Source organism: Orcinus orca, chromosome 14 (genome assembly GCF_937001465.1).
Source record: "Orcinus orca chromosome 14, mOrcOrc1.1, whole genome shotgun sequence".
In the NCBI taxonomy this organism is placed as follows: domain Eukaryota; kingdom Metazoa; phylum Chordata; class Mammalia; order Artiodactyla; family Delphinidae; genus Orcinus; species Orcinus orca.
The window spans coordinates 29,712,632-29,735,687 of record NC_064572.1 but is presented as its reverse complement, the minus strand read 5'-3'; the positions used below and the strand labels follow the sequence as shown (position 1 = coordinate 29,735,687).

General features: G+C 53.3%; 1 protein-coding gene and 1 long non-coding RNA gene across 2 annotated transcripts in view; one reads left to right on the top strand and one right to left on the bottom strand.

Annotated features, from left to right (window-relative positions):
- LOC125960983 (cadherin-23-like) overlaps window positions 1–23,056 on the bottom strand; it is a 360,246-nt gene that overhangs the window by 212,415 nt on the left and 124,775 nt on the right. Inside the window, exons 5-7 of the mRNA XM_049696875.1 lie at window positions 16,022–16,164; window positions 15,289–15,336; window positions 15,091–15,183 (exon numbers count right to left, since the gene is read on the bottom strand). Of these exons, the coding sequence (XP_049552832.1) occupies window positions 15,091–15,183; window positions 15,289–15,336; window positions 16,022–16,164 (284 nt within the window). The remainder of the gene's footprint in view (window positions 1–15,090; window positions 15,184–15,288; window positions 15,337–16,021; window positions 16,165–23,056) is intronic.
- LOC117202562 (uncharacterized) lies at window positions 35–6,573 on the top strand. The gene is made up of 3 exons (XR_004485019.2): window positions 35–352; window positions 659–746; window positions 5,705–6,573. It is a non-coding gene; the product is annotated as an uncharacterized LOC117202562 (long non-coding RNA).

Here is a 23,056-nt window from a genome sequence, read left to right as displayed (position 1 = left end):
TACCAAGGAAAACGGGCTTCCTTCCCCAGGCAACGCCAGCAGCTCCAGGTACGCGGCTTCATGAGCAGCCCTGGGCTGCCTTTCCCAGCACTCTCCGGCTTGCTCAGTGCACCACCTGCACAACCACAGAGGGCAGCCCTGCAGCCCCCCCGGGAGTCTCCTTATATCTGAACCCTACATTGAGAATCTGGGTCACTCTTGCTTGGGCCTGGCTGCTTCCTAGAACTTTCCTCCTCAAAGTGAGGTCGGGGACCAGCAGCACTGGCATCCCATGGGAGCTCGGTGGAAACACAATCTCAGGCCCCATCCCAGACCTCCTGAATCAGGATCTGCATTTCAACAAGATCCTCAGGTGATTCAACTGTGCAGTAAAATGGCTTAGAAAACACTGGGGTTGTCCAAACACTGGCAGAGATAGGGCAGAGAGAGAGAGAGAGAGAGAGAGACAGAGAGAGAGAGAGAGACAGAGAGAGAGAGAGAGGGAGGGAGGGAGGGAGGGAGGGAGGGAGAGGGAGAGGGGGAGAGGGAGAGAGAGAGAGAGAGAGAGAGAGATGCAGAAAGCAGAGAAAGGGACCCTCTGCAGAGTAGGGGCAGGAGAAGACAAAGCAGGGAGGAGGGGGCAGAGGACGCAGGCACCAACCTGTTCTGCTTGTTTCAGTCCAGTGCCCAGCACCCTCCTCAAGACCTGTCACCAGGGCCCCTCCACGTAGTACCAGCACACCGGGGACCTCGGATATCTGTTCCAGGTAGGTGGAGGCCCAGCCCGGCAGCTCAGAGTCCCAGGGGGGCACATTTCAGGGCAGGCCTGGACCCCTGGGGTTGGGAACCAGGGTTCTGGGGGGCCTGGCTCCACTCCATGCATCTCCCCCCCGATCTCTGCACAGGCCTTTCACCAGGATCTCAAGGCTGGTGTGCAGGCCCGCGTGCCTCAATCACTCCTGACGCGCCGGTTGCAGGAAGAGAATAGCTTTCAGCTCAATTACCCTTCACATTCCAATATCATAACGCTCCGATGAGGTTTTTTAACCAAAAACAAAAAAGCCGTGTCTGCCACAGGCCGGATGCAAGGCCAGCCATGCAGAAGGGACGGGCCTGCCAACCTAACAGCCCCCCAGGGGAGACTATGGGAAGGGACACATCCCAAGGCACCGGCTGCACAGAGAGGTCCAGGGCCTCAGTTTACTGACAACACAGGCCCTGCCACTGCTCATCAACTACTAGGCCTGAACAACGCTCGGCCCTGGGGAGAGAACACCGAGACCCGTGTCCAGGGAGGCAGCAGGGAGTGACGTGCCCCAGACCAGTGCCCCAGGTCTCCGCTGCCACAACACTCATTCTACTTTCTCCTTCTAGGGGCAGGAATGCCACCCAGACCCCTCCGAGTGCCACAGCGTGATGGCATAATTCAACTGGGCCACAACCGGGGGAGCTGGGGTCTAGTCTTCATGTCATTTCATACCCATTGGCTCATCTGTGTCTTAACAACAAGGCTGACTAGTTAGGAAGTTAGCTAGAGCTAAGGGTATTAACCACACTGCATAGATGGGTAAACTGAGGCCCGAGGAGATGGAAGGAGAGGCCCAAAGACATGAGGAAGAATCTCAGTCTGGTGTCCCTTTAAGATACACTGCTGCCATGGGAGGTGAGGGCTGTGGAGTGGGGGTGAGGTCTGCTCCAGTCCAATGAATCTAGGCAGGAAGGAGCTTATCTCCACTCCCTTAGTATGATGTGACTGCCCCCATCTGAAGACCGTTTTCACAGGGGAGGCAATAACCAAGGGTCTATACCGTGAATCCTGCACACTCAGTGAGCTCCTGAGCACACATGCTCCATGCTCGTGCCCCACCCCATGTCACACGTTGGAGGGCTCCAGAGCAGTGCCCAGAGGAAGAGGCCTGGCCCACCCTCTCCCACCCAGCTGTGCTTTCGTCTGCCTGGCCAGCTCGGTGCTAATGGCTTTGATGGCAGCAGCCCCTCCCTGTGTCCTCCTGGCCTCCCGCTGGCTGTGGCCAATTGGCTCGTGATTTACCGCTCCGGGGCGCTGACCCGTGAGGGAGACACACGGGACAGAAGGAGGCAGGGCGGACGTCATGCCTGAGGTGTGTGCACGCATGCGTGTCCTGGTGCAGGGGTGGGAAGGTATCTCTCCAGGAACACGCTGCCCAGCTGGGCTCTCTAGGACTGGGAGCGGCAACCCACCCTCTTGCTAGCCCATGCTGGCCATGGCACTGGGCACCGTCTGGACAGAGGAGGACGGGGGGAGACCTTGAGAGGGCTGCCAGGAGCCTCAGCCCGGAGGGCATGCCCAGGAGCCTAGCACCCCTCTCACAGTGGTCCGCCGCCTGCTGGGTCCTCTGAGAATCTGGGCACGCATGCCACGAACACCTCCACGGCCCCACCTCCCGACCCACTGTCAACAGAGGCAGCACAGCATGGGGTGGGGAACCTGGAGGTGAACCAGCTGTGTTCACATCCCAGATCAGCAACTGACTTAACCTCTCTGAGCCTCAGATTCCCCACCTTAAAAGTGGGGATAGGGCTTCCCTGGTGGCGCAGTGGTTGAGAGTCCGCCTGCCGATGCAGGGGACACGGGTTTGTGCCCTGGTCCGGGAAGATCCCACATGCTGCGGAGCGGCTGGGCCCGTGAGCCATGGCCGCTGAGCCTGCGCGTCCGGAGCCTGTGCTCCGCAACGGGAGAGGCCACAACAGTGAGAGGTCCGCGTACCGCAAAAAAAAAAAAAAAAAAAAAAAAGTGGGGATAATCCCAATACCTACAGCACAGATGGGTGATACAAAGTACCAAGTGAATGCATGTACAGTCCCCGTTATTGTTATTACTGTTGTTATTCAGTGCCTTCCTCACGCCCAGTACCCCTGGCCCTTATGGGTTCAAGGAATTATAAGATACAGATCCCATCTTTAATCAGTTCATGAATCCTGGGACTTGGGACCAGGAGAACCCACACATCAGACAAGTGTTATAAACAGAAGCTGGAACAGGAGGTGGGAGGAAGGCAAGGTCACTGAGCCCATGCCAGGCCTGTCCAGTGCCCCATCCCTTCCTCAGTAATGCCCCTGAAGCCAGAAAGGCCTTTTCTATCTTGTGGGGTTTACACTCACCTCAGATATAAGGAAGAAGATGGGGTGCCCAGATGCAGGGGAAGCCTCTCCTGGCCTCAGACCCAAGCCAGTCCCTGCTCCCTCCCTCCCCAGCCCAGACTGAGAACTCCCACAGGTGACCCAGGCTTCTGCAGGGCTGGGTGGTGGAGGGGAAGGACAGAGCTGAGAGAACCAATTTGCCAAGCTCATTTAGAGTTCGTGTGTCCAATTCTGCTGCCTGGAGGGAGACATGCTTGATCTCCATTCATGCCACATGCCACAAGGGACTTGGGAGTTAGGAGGGGGGCAGCGGGGGCGGGGGGTGGGCAGTGGGGCCCAGCTTTCCCGTAGCACTAAAGCTGGGACAGGTGACTGCCCTATTCCACCCGTCAGCCATCCAGAGGGGGCCAAGCTTGGGGTGGTGGCTGCCTGAGTCCTCAAGCACTGGCCTCCAACCCTGCTTTAAAGGTGCCACTGTGGGTGAGCAGGACCCAGCCGGGATCTCCTGGAGGCCAGGGAGCAATATCTCACTCCTCTTGTGTCCCCAGGGCCCAGCATGGACTTGGCATCCAGCAAGTTTGATGAATGAGTGAATAAATGAATGAGGGTGGGGTCAGGGGCATGGGACCAACACTTCCGCATCCCAGTACTGCTCTGGTAGTGAGCCAAGAAGAAACTCCTCTATCTCTGTCTCTGGGCTCATTGATGCCAAGAGGTCAAGCTCTCCAGGAGGGTCTCCAGCACGCAAGCACCTGCTAAGCCCTCCTCTGGGCAATGGGGAGGTCTTCCTGGGGTCCCAGGAGCGTGACAGCCAGTTCTTGGACGCAGCACTTCTCAACACAGCGCTCCACACCCTCATCTGCGAGCTCTCCCTTTCTCTATCCCCACAGAATGGGCTCTTAGGCTCTCCCACCTCACCCCGCCTGGTTTCTACAAGGCTTCTTCCCAGCCAGGGGCCCTCCCCAGCTCTGGGTGCCCCTGCCCCATGGCTGGCCCTCATGGATCATCCCTAATGACCAGCAACCTCACACCTACGTCCAGACAACCCACCTCTGGGTACACATATCCTCCTGCCTGAAGGCCCCAAAGGAGCAAGTGAAGTAGAGTTTGGGGGTTTTGGAGGGGTGTGCTGCAGAATGCGTGCCCTGCTACTCTGCCTTCAAAGCACCTGTATCTGTCTCCTATCTCTGCTGAAACAAAGTCCCACTTAGTGGCTTAAAACAATACAAGTTTATCATCTTACAGTTCTGGGGGCCCGAAGTCCAAAATGGGTCTTACTGGACTAAAATCAAGTGGTTAACAGGCCTGTGTTTCTTCTGGAGGCTCCAGGGGAGAATCTGTTTCCATGCCCTTTCCCGCTTCTAGAGGCCACACTCATTCCTTGGCTAATGGCCTCTTCTTCCTTGGTCAGACCAGCAGCATAACAACTTCAGATCTCTCTCTCTGACCTCTGATTCCATGGTCACATCTCCTCTGATTCTTCTACCTCCGTCTTATAAGGACCCTTGTGATTACAGTGGGACCACACAGATCAGCCAGCTATCTCCCCATGGAGGCCCATAACTGCATCACACCTGCAAAATCCCTTTTGCCACGTGAGGTAACATAGTCCCAGGTTCCTGTGATTAGGATGTGGACATCTTTGGGCCACTCTTCTACCTACCACACCCCAGTCCCATTAAATGACGCCCTTTCCTCCAACATCCCTGACTGAGGTGCCCTCATTGCCCATTGCTGCCTGCAACCCGGGTGAGACCAGGCTCAACCCTTCTCCGAAGGCCTCGGTGGGGGACTCGCCAGCACTTCTGAGCTGCCTTCAGCATCAGGCCTTGGGAACAGAGCGCACCAGGAATGGTTCATGAAAAGCGGGGAGGGAACAGCCGTGCAAAGGCCCTGTGGCACAATGCCCTCGGGCACCAGAAAGAAGGTAAAGGCACAAGAAGGCACAGAGCCAAGGGGAGGTGAAGAAGGGGCTGGTGCCAGACCCTGCCAGCCTGGTGGGATTCTGGTCACCATCCTCAGAACACCACGGAAAGGTTTTAGTGACATCCCTTGCACATCACAGGGACTCAGTACAATTGAATGAATGGACGGATGGGAGAATGAATGCATGAGCCTGTCTACCTTCCTTCCTTTCTCACCAGTGACCTGCCCCAAACCTCCCTCCTGCACAGCAACAGTTAATGGGATCTCCCAGGCTTGCTCACTTATTTATTTATTTCCCCACGGCTGCTGTCACCGACCCGTGCAGCTCGAGCGTGGCTCCGTGGAAATGTCTGTAATCGCCAGCACACTTTAGGCATTACTTCCACACCATTTATGGCTTTCCACCCCAATAGCTGCTGTTGCATTTCCCTCCATCTCCATCTTTTGGGCTGTGTTGGGTGGGTTTTTTGTTGTTTTTTTAAAAGGTCTCGTGGCCCCTGAGTTTGGGGAATCTGATGGTTTGGGGAGGTGGGAAGAAAGACAATGCTTTGGGAGATTTATTATTCCTCTCCCGTTGCCCTGGCCCTGCCCCAGCCCTGAATAGAGAAGGGAAAAATACAACAACAATCACTTCAAGCTGCTAAGAAGCCTTTAAAGATTTTTGTGTTTTCTCATGCAGGCCTGAGACGGGGTTGCTGGTAGGAGCTGCAGCTTTGTGGAAGCCTGAAGGTGCCGGAACTCAATAAAGATCACTTCAACCAAACACCTCCCCCTGTCCACCTTCTCCAGACCCAAGACTGCCCTCTCAGAAGCCGGCAGGCTTACAATAACCCCAAACCCCAGGTGGATACGCTGGGGGTAAAATGCATTTGGACTCACTCTGGGGGGCAGTTACAGAGAAGACAGCATCTGGGACTAGCTGTGTAGCCTTGGGCAAGTCACTTAACCTCTCCGGGCCCATTTCTCCAGCTATAATATGAGGACAAGTACACCCTTCTTACAGGTGAAAGACTTCTAAGAGGATCGAAGGAGGCTGTATGAGGGAAGGGGCCCACATCCTTTTTTCCCTTCCCCTTCCTCTCAACCCAAGTTTCAACCACTCCATTTAGTTTCCCGTGCAGCCTCCTGTCCCAGCACTCAGGCAGCTCCATATCCACCTGCAGAGATGACCCCTGACTAGGGAGGGGCTGCCTAAAGGTGATGCCCACAGGTGATAGTCCTTCCAGCCTTGCCGTGTGCGGGCTGTAGGCTGAGCCCCGCACATGCATCATCTCATGTCACCTGCACAGTGGCAACCCTGCATCAGCACCACACCCATTTAATCAGAGACAGGAAGTTTCCTATGGACTCACAGATATAAGTTGTGAGACCAAGATTCAAACTATTAACCTAACAACTGTGGGAAGTGACTTCCGAGACGAAGCTGGCTGCCTCTACCCCGGGTCTTAGGTGATGATAAAAACCCAATAGAATGTATACTATAAAATGAAAATGCACAAAAGTAATCCATGGGGTTAGAAGTCAGGACAGTGCTTACTTTCTGGAGGGAGGAGGAAGGACTGGAAAAGTCGCAAGGGGGCTTCTAGGAGCTGGAGAGGTTCTGTTTCTTGATCCAGATGTGGTAACACAAATATGTTCACTTCACAATTAACTCAAACTTATGAACACTTACGATTGTTCATGTCTCTATATGTATGCTTAGGTAATAGGTAGACTCAAAAAAAAAGGAAGAAAAGAAAGGAAGGAAGGGAGGGAGGGAAGAAAAGAGAAGAGAAGAGAAGAAGAAAAAAGAAAAGAAAAGAAAAGAAAAGAAAACTCATGAAGCCTGCAGGGCCATCGGAGAAAATACCCCAGGGGTTAATCTGTCCTACTTGCATGAGGCTTTAAGTTCAGGGCCTTCCTGTCCGTCCTGACCTTGACCCCCACTATGGAGTGGACAGGCTCAGGACTAACAGTCCCATTTAACAGAGGGGAAAATTGAGCCCTGGAAGGGGGAAGTGACTCACCCAGCCACAGGTGGTGGGGTTCCTGTCCCCTCCAGGCTACAGCTCTCCCCACTTTAACTTGCTGTGCTGCACGGACAGGTGACAAGACAGGAGGGGCTGCCCACTGGCTGAGCCCGCCCGAGGAAGACTCAGCACCCAGACCTGGGACTGGTTGGCCTCTCTTGCCCATGAGGGGGCCTGGGGCCACCCCAGGAAGGAAAGGCCAGGCCAAGGTTAGGAGGCAGAGGGTTGGCCCAAGAGTGGGGTTTAGAAGCCAGGATGGACGGAATGGGTGTAGGAGCAATTCCAAGGGCAGGGACTAAGAGAGGCCTGTGCCTTCAAGTCCAGTGGAGAAGACCAAGCTAAGGGCCTAAGTATGATCCCCATGGCCACCTCCAAACGGAATAACCCGGGCAAGTCTTCCAACTCCTCTAACACTTGGCTTGCTTATCTGTAAACGGTGACAGGGAGGACCAACCTCCCCCGCCCTCCCCCACCGGCTTGCTCTGAGGAAGGAAGATTAGGGTCTGGCTAAATGGTAGGAAGGAAGACGGTGCAGTGGGTTTGGGTGAGAGCGTCTCAGGGGAGGGCACAACATGAACAAAGGCAGGGCGGCAGGAAAGCGACTACCCTGTAGTGAGGATCCAGGACGGAGAGGACAAGAAAGCTGGGAGAGTAAAGCCTCCTGCAAATGGATGGATTTCAATGCAGGGTTTGTGCTAGGAATGGTGGGAGGCACAGCTGGGCTCACACTGGGAGATACCGAGAGGGGAAGGGTCAGTGGAAAAGGCCTCCAAGCCCCTTCCCTCTCTCCCGGGCAGGACTGCAAGAGGGGACAGCCTGAGCCTGTGACCCTCCAGACAAGGACGTGACCAGGCATTCGGCTCTTTGTGGCTGGCAGTACCCCACGCTGGGGAGGTGGGCTGGCCTGTGGATGGTGAAGACAGCGAGCGGGGTCGATTGCATTGCACCTAGCGATCACGCCCGGGTGAAATCTCTCAGGCGCATTATCACATCTGGAGAGAAGAGCGGGCTTTTTAATAGACGGACAGGAGGCTTCTACTTAAGGTTATTATAAAGAGGGAGAACTCAGCTCCTCCCGGCTTCCAGCCAGCACCACAAAGTTGCAAAGTAATTAAAGGCTGCTAAGGAATCAGAGAAATTATAATAATTCCATCACCCAAGACCTCTCTCCCTCTTTCTCTCATTTTCTGGTAGAAAACAAGGTGGGTCGGGCAGCCTGAGAACACATCACAACAAGCTTACTGTGTGGGCCCTCCGTGTTATGGGGGGCTGCCAGGCCTGTCCGCATTTTGACAATATCCGAACTTGTTACGGTAAGTAGAGGGGCTGAGACAAAAATCACAGAGCAATTTCCAAGAAGAGGAAAGGCAGGACCGCGTGTGGTCGGTCCACACCCTCAAGCGGGCTCTTCATCGAGAAGGCAGACTGCCAGGCCACGGCTCCTGGGGTGTGGGGTGCTATGGGAGTCTGGGAGGCAGCACCTGCTGGGCCCCCAGCCCAGCTCTGGACATCCACCTCTGAGAACAGCGCTACGCCTCCACCCAGGGGTGCACTCAGTCTCACCACGGGTCTGGAAACCGTCTCCCTGAGCATCTTCGCTGGTTACGTTAGGTCTTCGGTGGTTTGCCCCTGATTTACCAGGTGACCTTGGGCAAATCTTTGACCCTCTCTGGCTTTGTTGATCTCTACAGAATGTGTGGTGGGATGGGGTCACCTCGACGGTCCTTCTGGTGCTGGTTTCAAGGAGTCTATGTGAAATGCTCTCTGCCTATTACTAGTTATTTCTAGGTGACTCTGTTTCCATTGTTTCCTTGTCACATCTTAGTTTCATGTTTTCCTCATGTCTCCTGTCTCTCGCTGGACTGTAAGTTTTTTGTCCACTAACACCCCCAATATCAACCAATCAGTACACAGCAATGGAGCCCACCTGTCGAGCTCCTTGGCCTTCCAAGCAACTTTCCTGAAGTTCTCTGGGAACTTTCCAGAACAACAGGAATGCCGAGCAGCTACCCTGTGGATGTGCTGCTTCGTATGCATGCTCTCACTGAACTCTCACAACAACCTCAACGTATCCCTACTTTATAGATGAAGAAACAGAGGCTCCGGGAGGCTAAACCCCTTGTTCATGGCCTCCCAGTGTGGAGCGAGAGCCCATGTGTGCCTGCCTCCACCACAGCGTTGCAGTAGGGACCAGGGTCCCTGTGTCACAGATGGGGCTCAGGTTCTCACGATGCAGTGAAGCCACGGCTGCTCCTGGATGAACAAGGGACCTTCTTCAACCCTCTGTTTCCTAAACCTGTTCTCCCACCCAAGGTCTAAGGAAACCTCACTGCCTGGAGGAAAAGGGGTGCAGGCAGGAGTTTTACACCCTTCCTCCAACAGGGCCCCACCACGCGGGAGAGGAGAACAGTAAAGAGAAAGGGAGATGAAAGACGCCAGATGGACTCTGGCACACGAGGCTGACAGCCCAGCAATGCTGTAGGAACATCTCCAGCAGGCAGCTATCATCTCCTTCCATTTAGGGGTTCTTTATTTAAAGGGCGAGGGGCACAATAAAAGGTATCCCGGCACGTGCCAGAGAATCCCTAACGCACACGAGCTGGGCTCCACACACGGTCCCCTGCTTCGTATTCATGGCAGAGGGTCCTGCAGTCATTGCAATGGAATTACATGGGCCCCCAAAGACTCCCAGTGAGAATCGGTGAGGAAACCGACGTAATTAAAAACATTATTACCATTCAGACAAAATAATTTCAATCACATCTGGGCTCCTTCCATCTCCTGTTGCCACACTGTCCTCTTTCCTCGTGCTGGGGGCGGGGGTGCCCACAGCCCTGGCCACGCCCCATGGGCATGGAAGGAGCTGCCACAGGGATCTCGGGGGATGGGGGGCCCTGGGTTTCACTCCACAGGGTGGAGGAGGGAGCAAGGAGCTTCAGACTGTGTGGCTAGGCTGAGCTCTCTGGGCCTGGGTTTTGTGGGACTCCATTTACTCCCTCCCGGGCACCCAAGACCAAGGAGGAGGTGGCAGAAAGATGTTGACTCTTCCCTGCAGGCAGGCTGAGCAGCCTGGCATTTACCCATGTGTGGGTCTCTGACTTCTCACGAAAATGTGTTGCACGCGCATTTGGGGGCTGAAGTCTTGGAGGCTACCTCTGGGCACACGCTAACCCTGCAGGTCACACGGAAGGGGCATCGCTATGACCATGGCTGGGTCCTGACCATTGAGGATGGTCCTCACTGCAGACAGTGGGCAGTGGGCTCTGAGTGAAGCTTCTCCCCTGAACCCCCAGAGCCTGTGCATGGGGCTGTGTGACAGCATCCAGCCTTGGATGGGAGGAAGCCTGTGCTCGGAGCCCAGAGTCCCCAGCTCGTCTCCCTGGGCAACATTTGGCAAACCACAGCAGGTCATGGCAAAGTTGCAAAAAGACCCAAGCAAAGATGCTGAAAAATGAGACAGGGAAAGACTTGGCTCTAGTTGCAAGCATATCTGATGCCAGGGGACTTAGGGAAAGCAGTCACCTTGTATTGGCCTCAATTTCTCTCGTCTTGAAAATGGGAAGAATAACTTGCCCTTGACTTACAGAGTTGTCATGAGGACAAATGAAAGACAGTGGAAACACTAGGACATAGAGAAGACATTACTTAAATAAGTGTGCGCGCGCGCGCGCACACACACACACCCCCCCCACAACCTCAAGAATGTAGAAATAGGCAGCCCTATTGCTTTGCGCATATGCATATCTTCATTGCTACAAGCCCAAAGCTCGCTGTCCTTGCTGCTGCTTTTTATCCTCCTGCCCAAACACCCAGGCCCGAGGGTCACCTCCCCCGGGCACAGCTGGAGGGACGCTGAAGGTCAGCGAGGTGGGCACGCACCCCTAACAGAGGTGCTGGAGCAGCGTCGCTGGGCACAGACACAGGCAAACACGTCTGAGCAAATTGGAACGCCGTAAAAGTCTATTACAGCAAATCAAACAGCAGTCAGCATGACAGCCATTAGCCTGAAATGAATACACAGGGGCTTAATGAGGTCTGTCAAGGCTGGCTTGGTGAATTAAGTTGCCAATTCTAGCAGGATTTCCCTTTTCTTTACGGACTTGAAAGCATCCACGCTGCCTCTGCCTCGTTAGGGCTTCGACAAGTGAATTGCAGGGCCTTTCACCCTGATAAAATGGATAATTACATGTAGAACAGCTTAGTGAGGGGAGAGGGGTGGGCAGGAGGGGCACCAAGAACAAACAAACCAAAACACACCTGTCCGGCTTAGGCAGGGGCTTTCAGAGGGAGAGGGGGCAGGGCTGGGTGGGCAGGGGGCGGGTGAGCTTCTCCCAGGAAAGGGGCAGTGCCTGGTCTTGACCCGCCTCCCATCTGCTCCTATTCCAGGCCTGAGGATGTGGGTCCCCATGGGTGATGTCTCTAGGCAGTTGTTGACAGGCTGAAAGTTCCCCTCAGAGATGGGCTACCCCAGCACCTCTCAGAAACCCTCTGATGGGGAGGGCCACAGATATTATCCTCCAGGGTTTGCTGTCGCCATGGAGTTAAAAATGCAGCTTCCTGGGCCAACCGTTCCCCAACTACTGATTCAGAATTGCAGGGGCGGACTTCCCTGGTGGCGCAGTGGTTAAGAATCCGCCTGCCAATGCAGGGGACACAGGTTTGAGTCCTGCTCCAGGAAGGTCCTACATGCCGCGGAGCAACTAAGCCGTGAACCACAACTACTGAGCCTGCGCTCTAGAGCCCGTGTGCCACAACTACTGAGCCCGTGTGCCTAGAGCCCGTGCTCCACAACAAGAGAAGCCACCACAATGAGAAGCCCGGGCACCGCAACTAAGAGTAGCCTCCACTCGCCGCATCTAGAGAAAGCCTGCACGCAGCAACGAAGACCCAACGCAGCCAAATAAATAAATTAATTTTAAAAAAAAGAAGAATTGCAGGGGCCCGGGAATATGCCTCCCAACAGTCCCCCAGGACACTCTGATGGCGTATGTTTGGGAGCCTCCGATTCATCACCTCCCCGGCATTCAGTACTAGATGGCTTCTGAAACACGGGGTTCTCCTGTTTCTGCTTGTATAACTTCAGGGATGGCGAGCTCAGTACATCCTCAGCAGGACAGGGGAGTAGATTGTGGGGTGGGTCTCATTAGAAAGTTCTTCCATATGTAGACCTAGATTTACCTCCCTGTAACTTGTTCCCCACGCCTATCCCTGGGTTTTGGACACAACAGACCCAAACATTATCAGGGCCCCTAGGGCTGGGGGGAGTGGAAGTTGGGAAGGTTAGGGATGGTGTGCAGGTGGCTAGGATGACCAAAAGAGGAGCTGAGTGCATGGAGGCAGCCACTGGAGGTCTTTGTCAGCCCTCAAGGAATAATGAAGCACTGGAGGATAAGAAAGGAGCCACTCCTGCTGGGATGCCTCCTCAGATCACGGCATGTCAGTCCTGGAAGGGGCCTGGGCCCACCTCCCCAGTTTGACAGCTGTTGGAGTTGAAGGCAGCAGAGGGGCAGTGACAGGTCTGAAGTCTCACCCAGCCAGTTGCTGGCACAATCAGGACTAGAACCCAGATGTCTTGACCTCCAGTCTCCCTCTTCCCACCATACAACACAGGAGCTCCGCTGCTCACCTTGGCGAGCTTCTCCTGGAAACCCACCTCCTCCTGGAAGCCTGTTGAGATTTCTCTGATCACTCTGGCACCCCCTCAAGACTGATGCCTCACAGGGTCTGCAGTGACCCCTGTCTCTCTGGTTTGCATTCTCATCCTATTCACATCCATAGGGCCTCTTTCACTGAATCGGGCTTCTCAAGGGCAAGGGCCTGGGGTTTCCAGGGTGACTTCAATGTAAGCAGGAGACCCCTGCCTGAATTCTGGGCCAGGACCAGCAGACTCTTCCCTGGTACTCCAGCTGGGGCTTGAGCCAGGCAGCTAAGCTCTAGCTCAGGTGACCACCCCAGGCCAGGGCTGGTCAGTGCCAAGCCACCTCGGGTCAGGAGGGGCCAGGCCTCCACCCAGCTGACACCACATCCCCGCTGGCCACACGGAGCAGCCCTGAGCAGGGCATCGAGTATCAGGCCACCTAAGTGACCCGATAGGGAGGTTTACATGCAAGCGAGTAAACCACACAGGCCTTCTTCCAAGGACTGTGTGTCCTTCCAGCCGGCCCCCTTGGCCTACCCTCTCCGCATCAGATGGGCAGGAGGCAGGCCATTTTATCCCACCTGTCCTCCGCTTTTATTAGATACGGAGGACCATGGCCCAGAGAGGTTAAGTGACATGCCCAAATGGACCCAGCAATCTGGGAGCAGAGCAGGGGCTAGGCCTGGGGTCTCTGGCCTCTGGTTCTGGCTCCCCTCATTATATATTCCTCTGGCCTCCCAGGTCTCTGTGCAGTGAGAGCCTGGCACAGCCCCAAGCCCACAGCAGACGCTCAATAAATATTTGTTAAATGAATGAATGACTGAAGAGGCTCTCTCCTCGGAGGCAGAGGCCTTTGGAGAATGCTGGGGGATTCCAACAGGGTGGTATTAGAGGTCACATCTTCTCCTGGCAAGGGAGAGAGGAAAAGGCTGGCCCTGGCCCAAGGGCTGGGAAGCAGGGATGTGACCCCTCATCCCCTTGCTATTGCTGCTGTCTGCTGCCCCCCGTGAGGGAAGGCAGAGGGCAGCCATGCCTGCCAGGATGGCAGCTGAGCAATGGGTGCAAGGCTCATTAACTCCGAGCTGTGCCCTTGGTTTCTGAGCCCAGGACTAGAGTGCAGGCTGGCACGTAGAGACCATTAAATTAGAGAGACTTCCAAATGAGCCGGGGCCCGGAGCCAAGCTGCAGTCCTGGGCACACCGGCCACAGCTCAGGGCACCGTGTCCCCATGCTTGGGACTGCAGGCTCTCTCTCCCTATGTCCCACCCCATCAGGGGAAGGGCATGAGTACCTCTGGTGTGTCCCACCTGCACATCTGTCCTACTTCACTCTGTCTGGCACAAGCACAGGACCCTTGGCTCACAGCTGAGTAAGGAGGGCCAGCAACCGGAACTTAGAGGCATGAGATCAGGTTTCTTCATCCCTGAGGAATCTGAAGCTGCCCTGGGAGTCAGGAGGCTCAAAGTCAAAGCTGTGTGACCTTGGGCAAGTCACTCTCCCACACTGAGCCTCACTTTTCTCATCTATAAACTGAATAGATATTTTCTAAACCTCTTTCAGTTTCCTGATCCAATGACCTATAACATAAAGGGGCTAGCACTCCAATGCCATGGTGCGAGGCTGCCTCTCCCCAGTGGATTCCATCTCCCATCATTCCCATCCCAAACCTTTACTGCTGCCACCCAACCCAGAGCCCCGAGGGCAGGCCTGAGGGACACCCAGTTAGAAGCTCTTTACCCTCCACCTTCAAGGTCTTTGAATCGCTGTCAGGCCAGAAGACTGCCATCGGCCACCGGGGAGAGGGACAGTAAGCAATGAGAGCGCTGGGGCCATCGGGAGCCAGCAGCCAGCTTATTAAGGAACTGTTTGTAATGCAATGATGTGCACTTCTCAGTTACGAGCAATGGCGTGGTTTTACCCACACGCACTCATGCAAATACACTGAGTTACACAGACAACCCAAAGCAGCCGAAGGCCAGCAAGACAGCGCAGGGTTCAAGAAAGAAAGCCCCTCCCAGGCACTGCATGCACTTTGCATCCTGGGGGACCTGCTCTAGCCAAAGCTGGGAGGCCTGGGGTTAGGCCTGCCAACGTACCTGCCCAAGGCCCGCACTGGCTGTAAATGGAAAAAACGTGCAACCTGCCCCTCCCAACCTCTGTCCTGTCCCTGACTCCGGCTGGAGTTGGGAGGGCTCATCCAAGGCAGGCCCTCTCTCAGGCACAAGGCTCCCGCAGCCAGCAGACAGGCCCCCTCAGAGGCGCTGGCTCAGTCACCAACCTGACCAGAGCTGGTGCTGGGCTGAGGTGTGGGCAGGAGAGGAGCTGGAAATGCCCTTTTTCCAGCATCAGCCTCCTCGCCGGTGGCCCCAGAGCAGCAGGCCCGCAACGTCCCTCAAGTGTGACCCTGGGGGCCCCTACCTCAGGGATGCGGACACTGTAGGGCTGATTATGAAATGTGGGTGCGTTGTCATTCACGTCCCCGACCTGGATGTTCACCTTCCGCGTGATCACCTGGCAAGACAAGAGTGGGGAGCTAGCAGCAGCCTCCAGCCTCTTTCTACCCAAGGCTCAGGAACCCCGCCTCCCGGGGAAGCAGGGGCCTTAGGGGACACTCACCCCCTGGTGGTCGCTGACAGAGAACTCCACCGTGAACTCCGACTTGGTCTGAAAGAAAACGGAGGGAGGGAGGAGGTCAGAGTTAGAGAGGGGAGCTGAGGCCCTGCGTCCGGAGCCCTACTTGGTGCTGGAGACCCGCCAGCATTGCCCCAGGAGCTGGTCTGGGACTGGATAACTGAAGGCTTCCCTAAGGAATAAGCAGTGCCTTCGGGTTGGGGAAGTAGGTTCAGAATATGGACCCTTCCCACAAAGGAGCAGTAGATTAGGAGTCAGGAATCTCGCTCTAATCTGGGCTCTGTCTCTAAATGGCTGTGTGATCTTGAGCGAGTCACCTCTGGGGCCACTTCAAAGTGAGGAGAAAGCAGGGATTGGGGTTTTGTTCAAACTCTTCCCTTAACGTGCTAAGGGCTACCTGTGTCTCGGGAAAACGTCCTTTGGGGGAACATCTGTTGGGGGGTGTAGATGTGCACACTCCGTGGAGCCGCTGCTCTACAGGGGATGAACCCGAGGTCACTGTCCCTTTTGCCTATCCAGTGTCGCCCCTTACTTGGAGACACCCCAAACCACCCTATTCTAACCCCAAGTCCAGACATCAGCACTGGCCTTGGAAGAGGGACACCATTCAGGCAGGAAGATGCTGCTTCAGGGTCAGAAGACGACGAGCCATCCCCCCCCAATGTGTGCTTCTGCCTCCCTAGGGAAGGCCAGGGGCAGAGGTCACGGCAGGTCATACCTCTCTGTCCAGCGGCTGCCGGAGCCACACCACGCCCGTGTCAGGCTCCACGGCAAAGATGCGGGAGGCCTCCTCCCCAACCACGCCGAACACCAGGGGGTCGTTGTCCATGTCTCGGGCCAGCAACTGGGTCACAGAGGAACCTGCAGTACCCGCAGGAGAGAGCAGAGGGCAAAGACGGGAGGTTAATCCATTCTTCAGCACCTTACTCAGGTGGCTGAGTCCCTGTGGGCAGCAGCCGCCCAACAGACCACCAGCAGGTCACTGACTACCGCAGACCCCTGTGCATCTCTGGCTCTGTTCCGGGCTCCCTGCCTCCATCCTGGTCACTTGTCACAGTGTGTAATAGGGAACTGTCATTCACCACGTTCTGTGACTTCTGCCTGTCCTCTTTTCTTAATTTAGAGGAGTCCTCCAAGTGGCTCAGATGAGTGCAAGCTCCCAACCCTTCAATTCTTACATTCCAAGATGGGCACAGTACTTAGCCCTAGCCACTCAGAGCACTCCATCTCCCTGGTCACAGTGATTGGTTCAGGGATGAGCATGTGACCCAAACTAGCCAATCAAAGCCAACCCCAGGACTTCTGCTGGAAGTCTGCGGGAACTGGGAAGGAGTCGCTCTCCTTCTACTGGGGCTGCTAAATTGGTCCTTCTGGCAGCCATCTTTGGCACCAGAGGAAGCGCCTGCCTGAGGTTGAGGCCAACAAGGAGGAAAACAGAGCCAAATGGTACATGGAGAGAGATTCCTGACGGTTTGAGGGTCTGCAGCCAACGATACCTGAAATTAGCAATTAGCTCCATCCTCTGGACTGCTCAGCTGTATGAGCTAATAAATCACACCCCCCCCTTTTTTTTTCTTTTTTTTTTTGGTTTTGCCTAAGTAAGTTGAGTTGGATTTCTGTCTTTTGCAAATGGAATCAGTATTTTCTTTTTTTTTTTTCCTGGTACAATAATGTTCATGGAAGCTTTAGTCATAATAGCCTAAAACTGGAAACCAAAAAAAAAAACAAAAACGTGTCCATGAACAGTCAGATAGATTTTTTTTTTTTAGGCAGATAGATTTAAAAACAAACAAACCTGTGGTACATTCAATGTATTTAAATCTCACAAAAAGTACAAAGCAATATTTTCTAATTCAGAAAATTTTACAAAACCTGGCATTCATTCAACAGTGATTAGGTGCTGGCCTTATGGTAACCACTAGGGTACACAGAGGTTAGGAAGATTTGGAGCACCCTCAGGGAACTCCAGTCTAGAGCTGGGTGACAAAGTCTAGCTCCTGTCCTCCATCAGAGGACTATGGTATTGCCTTCACCAAGAAACAAAGCCCTGGCCAGAGACCACCCTGGGCATCAGGATGCCTGGCCTACAGCCCTGCCTAAGAAGTCCTAGAGTAGGTCATCTTCTCCTGGGGTTCACAGCATCCCTCACAAGGTAGGCTTCAGGTCGGGCGATCAACCATCCTGCTTTGTCTAGGACTGAGGCATTTCCCAGGATATGTGCTAAAACCAGGACATCCCAGACAACCGGATCAGCCGGTCACCTTAGCTTCAAGAGGTCCTTAAACTGCCAGGAACTGTGCAAAATGTTCTGAGTGTACAGTGTGTCATTTTCTGCAGAGAGGGTCTACGGTCTCCATCTGATTCTCAAGGAGTAGTTAGGTTAGAACCACGGCCTTTGGCAAATCACTTCTTTTAAAGCCTCAATTTACCCTATAAAATGAGACAGACACCCTTTCTTTCCCACATACTGACTCTCATATTTACTGAATAGCTCTGATGGTCTGTTAATAGCTAAGGAAGGAAGGATTCTAAACTCTGGGAATTTTATCTAGAAGAGAATGTCGATGAGCTTTTCTTTTATTTATTTATTTATTTTTTTGCGGTACGCGGGCCTCTCACTGTTGTGGCCTCTCCCGTTGCAGAGCACAGGCTCCGGATGCGCAGGCCTAGCGGCCATGGCTCACGGGCCCAGCCGCTCCGCAGCATATGGGATCTTCCCAGACCGGGGCACAAACCCGTGTCCCCTGCATCGGCAGGCGGACTCTCAACCACTGCACCACCAGGGAAGCCCTCGATGAGCTTTTCTAAGTCAACTTTTAAAAGACAATTCTAACGTGACAAGAGCTAACATTTTGGAGCACTAACCACATTTCAGACACTGGGCTAAAGGATTTCTGTGTACTCCCTAATTCATTCCTTCCTGTTATTCTCCCCACTTGTGGGGAGCTAAGGTAACAAAGTGATTAAGTAATTTACCATGCCCACACAATTAGCAAAGGGCAGAGCTGGACTTCAAAGCCCAGGCATTCTGGCCCAGTGCCCACATTTGTTTCCACAACCTTACAAATCTCAACACTTGATATGTGAACTCAAGATTTAGGACTTGCATGGACATGACCCTATCAGGCCCTAAGTGGAAGCCCAACACATAGGAAAGGAAGATACTGGGCAATCATTAGGCTCTTATGATATGCCAGACATGGTGCTAGCCCATTCACATGGGTTCTCTCATTAAATCCTCTCAGCAACTCTGTTTGGTAGTCATTATTCTACCCATTATACAGATTAGGAAGTTGAGGCTCAGAAAGGCAAAGTAGCCTCTCCAAGGTCACACAGCAGAGTAGGACATGGCAGCATCCATGGTGATGAGACGAGGTGAGAAGCAGGAGAAGGAGGACTGAAGTCATGGAACAGAGACCTTTTGGGGAGCCCAACCTTCCCATTTTAAAGATGGAGAAACTGAAGGCATTTAGTAATTTGCCCAAGGTACAATGGTGAGCAACAGCGTCAGGACTCAAACACAAGTTTCGAGACTCCCAGTACAGTGCTCTTTCCTAGATGAGGAAGGAGGAGGTACGTGAAGTCATAGATAAACCAAGCACATCTTCTCAAAGCATCTGTGTCGCTCAGTGACATGCAACTATTTTATTCTAAAACAAATGGGAATATAATGGGGGTACAATATAATATTCTTTTTTTTTTGCAGTATGCGGGCCTCTCACTGTTGTGGCCTCTCCCGTTGCGGAGCACAGGCTCCGGACGCGCAGGCTCAGCGGCCATGGCTCACGGCCCCAGCCGCTCCGCGGCATGTGGGATCTTCCCGGACCGGGGCACGAACCCGTGTCCCCTGTATCAGCAGGCGGACTCTCAACCACTGCGCCACCAGGGAAGCCCTCAATTCATTTTTAAAGACACAACCTAAAACTGTGAAAGAATTTCCAGCCTCCGTCGGGGACACACAGTTCCTTTCTGATACCCTCAGGGGTCCTTTAGTGGCAAAGTCTGAGGAACACTGAGCTACTTCCCAAGGCTTGGGGAGATTGCACATGAGGAAACTGAGGCCCGTGGGGGCCCTGCTTGTCCCCAGTAGAGCAATGAGTCCACGGCGGCCCCTTGGACTGGAAACCTCACCTGCCAACCTCCTTCAGGGCCCAGCCCAGGTGGAGAATATGGGGCCAAGCTCCCAGCTGGCCGATGGGATTCCGGAAGGGCCACACCGACCCTCCAGCCAAGGTCATACAACTTGGTCCAGTATCCCAAACGGCTCTCTCAGGCTCGATGTTCAGGCTCTCCCAAGAAGGGGAGCGCTGGGCAGGACAGGGATGGGGCCATCAGCTGCTGTCACCCACCCTGTAATTTCCTGGACTTTTATCCATTTTCCCCTCAATTATGTGCTGCTCAAAATGGTCCTTTTCAGCTTCCTCACGGGCTCTTGCCTGCTCATGCCTTCTTTGTGTCCCAGGTAATTGCTAGTGACCTTTTCTAAGTGTACTAATTAAAGGTGCCAATTTAATCTTATATTTAAGACAAGACGCCCCGCAATTTTCCCACTGGGCACATACCACCACCCCCCCCCGCCCCCCACCCAACTGTCCGCTGTAGAAGCTGGGCCTGGCTTTGGCTTCTCCAGGACAAGCAGCTCATTTCCCCATCAGGGAGGCTTCAAGCAACCTCTGTGTGCACCATTCAGACAGGAATCAAGCCAAGCTGTGGGGCCCAACCTCTGCCCAGTGTCCCCAGAAGCAGCCCCTCAGGAGAACCACCCCGGCTGTGGGATCCTGGGGTACATACACCACACTCTGGGTTTGTTTCCCACCTGGGAAACAGTATACCCTGCAACTCAGGCTGTGCAATACCTAGAGCTCTTTTTAATTTTTTTTAATTGTGGGAAAATATATATAACGTAAAATGTATCATTTTCATCAATTCAGTGGCATGTGGTACATTCACAGTGTGTTGTAAGCGTCACCACTATCTGTTTCCAGAACACTTTCATCACCCCAGAAGGAAACCCACACCCATGAGCATTCCTCCCCATTCCCTCTTTCCTCAGCCCCTGGCAGCTGCTAATCCACTGTCTATCTCTACAAATTTTCCTGTTCTGGACATTTCATATAAACAGAATCATATGATAAGTGCTAGCTTTTTTTTTTACTCAGCATAATGTTTTCAAGGATCATCCACTTGTAACATGTATTAGTATTTAATTCCTTTTTATGACTGAGTAGTATTCCATTGTACGGGTATGCTATATTTTATTTACCCATATCATCAGCTGATGGACATTTGGGTTGTTTCCCCCTTTTGGCTATTGTGAATAATGATGCTATGAATACCTGTGGACAAGTTTTTGTTTGGACACCTGTTTTCAATTTGGGGGAGGGGGCGTATATACCTAGGAGTGGAATTGCTGGGTCATACAGAAACTCTATGTTTGCTAAACTGTATGAGGAACCACCAAATTGTTTTTCATAGTAATCACACCATTTAAATTTCTGCCAACAATGAATGAGGCCTGGAGTTCTTTTCAGTGGTAAGAAGGATAATCAATGTTTCACAGGGCTGAGCACTCCCTGTATGGTAGAGAGATGGGAGCTCGGCAGCCCTCCATAGCCGATGCTATTGGTACCCTGCCCGCTACGCCTTAGCACATACCATTGTCACACACACCAGCCCGACCTCCAGCTGCCAGGCCTGAAGGGTTCTGGCCATCAGAGACTGCTCTACCCATACACAGGACACGCCAATAGTGCCAGGGGACTAATGCCCCTGGTAGCAGCATTCAATGAATGAGAGATGGAAGATGGCAGATAAAGGGTTGGTAGATAAATGCCCCAGCTCCCTCACCTCTCAGGGGGGTAACTCACGGGCTGTGTTCCACACTGGCTCTTGGAGGTCCCCTATGGGACTCATCTCCACTTGCCCACTGAGGTGACTTGGTTAATGAAGCAGCTTTATGGCTTCCTTTCTTTCCCAGTCTCATGTCCTCAGTCTCCGACCTGTGTTTCCTGGAATCTCCTCCCCATACACAATTTGCACTTGAATCTTCATCACAAGGCCTGCTTCTGCTTCGTAAGACCTCCTAAGACTATGGCATCAGAATCACCCAGTGTGCTTGTTATAATACAGATTCCCAAGCCCTGCTGCCTCGATCGGCTGGGGGGCACCCCAGAGTTTAAACGTTTAAACAGCAGCTCCCATTCTCCCCGCAAGAGACTCTGACACACAGCCTGAGACTGGTTTATAGCAGGGTGATATTCAAATAGTTAACAGTGGCCACAGTACAGGCACCAACCAATCAGAAAGGATGCTGGCCATAAACAAACTGGACCAGTGGGTACTGCCTGTAAGTCAGCCTGGCTTACGGCTCACATTTTAGATGCAGAGAAAAGCTCCTCTGGACCCAGGATGATTTAAAGGCTCGGTCGTAGGGCTCTCAGCTCAGTTAGTGCTGCCGGAGGACTCTCTGCTCTTGGCCTCCCCCACCCACAGCGGACGGGTAACCCAGAGAGGCTGGCCCCTCCACCCTGTGCCAACCCAACCCAGCTCAGGGCCCAGCCTGACCTCATGGGTGGGAAGTGGAACTTTAAAGAACTTAAATCACTGTACACCTATGTTCATAGCAGCATTAGTCACAATGGCCAAAAGGTGGAAGCAACTCAAGTGTCCATTGATGGAAAAATGAATAAACAAGAATGTGGCATCTACAGCCAATGGAAATTATTTAGCCTTAAAAAGGAAGGAAATTCTGACACATGCTACAACATGGATGAAACCTGAGGACACTGTGCTAAGTGTATGCTGATAAGCCAGTTACAGAAAGACAAACACTGGTATTATGTCACTTACGTGATGTCCCGAGAGGGGTCAAATTCATAGAGACAGAATGTAGAAGGGAGGCTGCCAGGGGCTGTGGAGAGGGAGGGCTGGGAGTTGTTGTTTAATGGGTTCAGTATTAGTTCTACAGGATGAAAAGAATTCCGGGTATTGGCTGCACAAGAGTGTGAATGTACTTAACACTCTCTATACTTAAAAATGGTTAAGATGGTAAATTTTAGGTTATGTGTATTTTACCACAATTTAAAGATTTAAAAAACAAAACTTAAACCAGATCACATCTAAGGCCCCAGTGACCTGACCTGAGATAAGCCTCCCACTGCGTCTCACAAAGGGGTCCCCGGGCTCACCCCCCTCTGCCATGGTCTTCTTTCTGATCCTGAACACTCTGTGGCTGCCTCAGGGCCTTTGCCCTGGTTGTGTCTTCTGCCAGGAATATTCCAGCCCTAGGTCACTACATGCTACTCATTATTCACCTCTCAGGCCATGAGCTACCTTCTCGGAGAGACTTTCCTCAAATACTCCATCATACAGGTAGAGTCTGTCTAAAGAGATGTCTCGTCACTGTGTCCTCACACCCCAAGTCACTGCCTTCCCAGCCCCTCCCTCCTCTGAAATGATCTCGTTTACTCACTTGAATTGCTGACCGCCTGCCCCAACCCCCTATCTGCCACACAAACACACTCGTGTTAGCTCCACGGGGGCAGCAGCCTGGCCTGTCGTGTTCCCTGATGTATCCCTAAGCCTAACATGGGCTGGCATCCTGGAGGCACTCAGTAAATAGTCGTTGGGTAAAGAAATGAATGCTGCCAACTGCCTAGGGTTGTCGGGAGAAGATAGCCCCCCCCAAAGTCATGAAGATCTCTGAGCCACGACAAGAGGAGAGAGTATAGCAAGTTAACTCTTAATTATGTAC